Genomic DNA, 3563 nt, shown 5'->3' with positions numbered 1-3563 from the left:
CCATGTGTTTTGGAGGAGTTTCTGCTGTGGGCATGGGGGTGAGCTGCATGGCACGGGGAGCATACACGTACACACAGCTACACCCTATATAGGTGTATGCACACAGCCATATATACACAGACATGGACACACCCCCCATATATACACACATGCACACCACACGTATAGACCCACACTGCTATATGTAATTTATATGGGAGGCATACATATACACATACATATACATACAGGTACACCCATATATAGGGATATATGCACAGCCATATATACACAGACATGGACACAACCCCCCTAATATATATACATACATGCACACCACACGTATAGACACACACTGCTATATGTAATTCATACAGGAGGCATACATATACACACAGCCATATATACACACCATACATACACACACACTCCTATATGCATTCTATATGTATCGAGGGCAAACGAGCCCTCAGTGCCCAAAGGCACCCACCCTGCTCGGCATGAGGGGTGCCCTGTCTCCCCTGGGTGATAAAACCCTGCTCCAGGCCTTTCCATCAGTTTTTCAGCTGATTGAGGCAAGGGGATGCACGGGTGAGGGGACGTCCCCATGCGTGGTGGCACAGCCAGCCCCCGTCCCCCAGGGACGCAGAAGTGCTGGGTGAGGATGGGGGTGAAAGGCTGAATTAGGAGATGTAGGTCAGAAACTCTTTGCAGCCTGATTTTACTATGCAAATTCAGGGCAAATCAGCTGGAGTAAGAAGTCAAGTTTTTCCTGATCGGGTACGAGATTCCCAAAGGCTGAACCCTTCTGCTGTCCCCGCACCAGCAACAACCAGCACCCCCAGCAGCACCTTCCCGCAGCAACGCAGCCAGAAATTCCAGACACGGGCATCACCTCGCACACACACTGCCCACCTCAGCAGCGACCCCGGGAGCAGAGCAGCTGCCCCCCAAAATGCAGCCGTGCCCCATACCACGCCATCCTCCCCGACCCATCCGGATGTTTTTCAAGAGGGCGTAAAACTCCCGCAGCTGCAGTGAGCTGCTAGCCAAGGGGAGAGAAACCCCCCAGGACACAGCGATGCCCGACAGCCTGGGATGGGCAGCTTTGGTGGAGCACAGCCTGCGCGTCCTCGCTGATGGCACTGTCCCCACTGAGTCACCGTCCCACGACTGCTCCCCGGTGACAGTGCACCCGGGGGCCACAGCCAAGATGCATTCGGGGTGGGTGGTGGATGCAGGGTTTGCAGCGGGCTGTTCCCCTTCTCACCCTCCTGCTGGCGAGGGCAAGGAGACAGCGGGAAAGCCTCCCTGGTCCACCCCCAAGAGGCTTCTGTTTGGTCCTTCCCCTGCTCCCCTGCGAGAGTTTCGCTTCCCCTACAGACCTTCAGGCAGAGAGATAAACTAGTAGTGCTGGTTTGGGTTGAAATTCATGTGCACCAGTTCTTTATTCGCTGCCTCAGGAGACATAACCTAAATTTTCTGAATTTTCTGCTTGTAAGGACCAGCCACATCAGCACGGGTCTCTAGCGGACAGGAAAACCATTCTCCTCCTCCTCCCCATCAGCACGGGTCTCTAGCGGACAGGAAAACCATCCTCCTCCCCCCCCCCCCGCCAGCCAGGCTGCAAGCCCTGGGGCTCCCCAGCCTGGAAAGCCCAGAAATGCAAATAAATACACAACCTGAAAATACATTTATTTTTACTAAAAACTGTTCAATGGTCCAGCTGACATTGCTCTGGCACATTCCCCTGCTCAGGGGAACCACCCCAGCCCTGCCAGGTCAACACTGTAATTAACAGCAGTCGCCTTAATTGCAATCCAGCTCTCAACAAGCACAGCAGCATGCAACTTTTTTTTTTTTTTTAATTTCTGAACCAAGACCACAGTGGGCTGCCCAAGGACCATCAGAGCTCTGGGACCAGAGGGCAGCGAGCGATGGGGGGAACAAACCCACCGTGAGGAGCCATGGGCTTGGGCAGGGACACGGCAGCTGGTCCCCAGCCAAGCCCTCGGGACAGGGCTGGCTCTGCTGGCTGATGACAAGCCTGCCGCAGAGGACAGGACCTGGCTGTCCCACTGCCCACCAGCCCAGCCACTGCACGCAGCATCTGCTGAGACAAGGACGTCTCCGGGGAACCCCACGCTCATTTTCTCCCCAGCGCAGAAGAACAAGAGCTGCTTCTTGTTGGTCCTTCCCAGGGCTGCAGGACTCGGAGGCAGCCTGTCAACCCTTCGCTGTGCTTGCCTGCTTTTTCTGCAGCTCTCCTGGACCTCTCGTTGGCTTTTCCACCCGGATCAGATGCCGTGCGTGGGTGTCGCTGGGCTTGGCTCCTGCACATCAGCACTTCCAATATCCAGCTCCACCTGTATCCCCGTCGGCTGCAAGGAGAAACAGAGAAGAGCTTCATCTCTCACTGCTGGGGCTCTAAGGACAAACCTCTGCATTGCTCCATCCCCTGTCCCAGAGCCAAAAATCCCCAATTACATCCCCTTGAGGATTTCTTTCTGCTGGTGCCCTCATTTTAACTGGGTCTGCTGAACACAGCGTTACAAATAGAGAATGCAATTTAATAAAGAACGAACATCTCGCTCCCAGATATCCCCAGCCACACCATCAACTATCACATCCAGGATGCGCTGGGCTGCCCAGCACACCACCGCATCCAAACCCACGTGGATCAGGTCACGCAGCTGCATCTCCATCACCAGAGGGACCGGTCCAGGAGCCTCACCTGCCGCGGTGACTTTGCCAAGGACGCGATGCGCTGCGTGGTGGCTTTCTCCCAGGTGGCTTCTTTGTTCTCCAGCAGCACCCGGGTGCTGGGCACGAAACTCCAGGAGCGGCCGAGGGCTGGCTTCAGTGGGCTGGTGCTGCTGTCCCTTGTCACCTGGTTAGTCACCTGCAGCACAACCAGGCTTATCAGTGCCTAGGAAAAGCACTGCCACCCCGTGTCATGAACACCAGGTCTGCTACTTCTGTGAAGTTTTTCCTTCTCCATCCCAGCCCTCCTGCTCAGCATGCCCATGCCCTCCCTTCAAACACAACTGTCCCAGGCACGTCCTCAGGCAGGAGCTCGCCCGTACCTGCAGCGGCTCCTGGTGCTGAAGCCACCTGCAAAGTTTAACTTGCAGCCTCCAAGCATCCTCCCCAGCACCCTGTCCTTGTCACTTTATCACTGATCAAAGGGCAGGACTGGCTCGACACCCTGCAGCGCCCGGCCGTTGTCCGCCCCGGCTTTCCCAGTTCAACCCCATTAACTGTGGTCCCAGTAACCGGTCTGGGCGCATTGAAGCGAACGCAATCGCTTGGCCAAGAGCTGGGGAAGACCAGAGCAAGGCCCCTTGAGTCCTCGTCTCCGGCTGGATGGTGCAATGCCCTGTGGTTCCTCCCAGGGAACTAACCAAGAGGTTATTTAGCAAGCTGGCCAGCCCCCTAAATGAATGGTGTTATATCAAAAATAAATACAACCAACCCTCTGAGCTGTCCGAGCTCACCTCTACCTCGGTGAGCCGAGCGAATGCCGCGCTGGCTGAGGACAGCCACAAAAGCAGGCAGCGAGTCAGCCCAGGTCTTGCTCCACA

The 3563-nt window shown here is 55.8% G+C and overlaps 1 protein-coding gene across 1 annotated transcript in view; it reads right to left on the bottom strand.

The window, feature by feature from the left end:
• Positions 1-2276: 2276 nt before the first annotated feature.
• RAD51D (RAD51 paralog D) overlaps positions 2277-3563 on the bottom strand; it is a gene marked incomplete at its 5' end in the record, with an annotated part of 4776 nt that continues 3489 nt past the window's right edge. Inside the window, 2 exons of the mRNA XM_010087469.1 lie at positions 2277-2360; positions 2714-2881. Of these exons, the coding sequence (XP_010085771.1) occupies positions 2277-2360; positions 2714-2881 (252 nt within the window). The remainder of the gene's footprint in view (positions 2361-2713; positions 2882-3563) is intronic.

The sequence above is a fragment of the Pterocles gutturalis genome, unplaced genomic scaffold, assembly GCF_000699245.1.
Source record: "Pterocles gutturalis isolate BGI_N339 unplaced genomic scaffold, ASM69924v1 scaffold12986, whole genome shotgun sequence".
NCBI classification, from domain to species: Eukaryota; Metazoa; Chordata; class Aves; order Pterocliformes; family Pteroclidae; genus Pterocles; species Pterocles gutturalis.
This window is presented reverse-complemented; position numbering and strand designations above follow the sequence as displayed.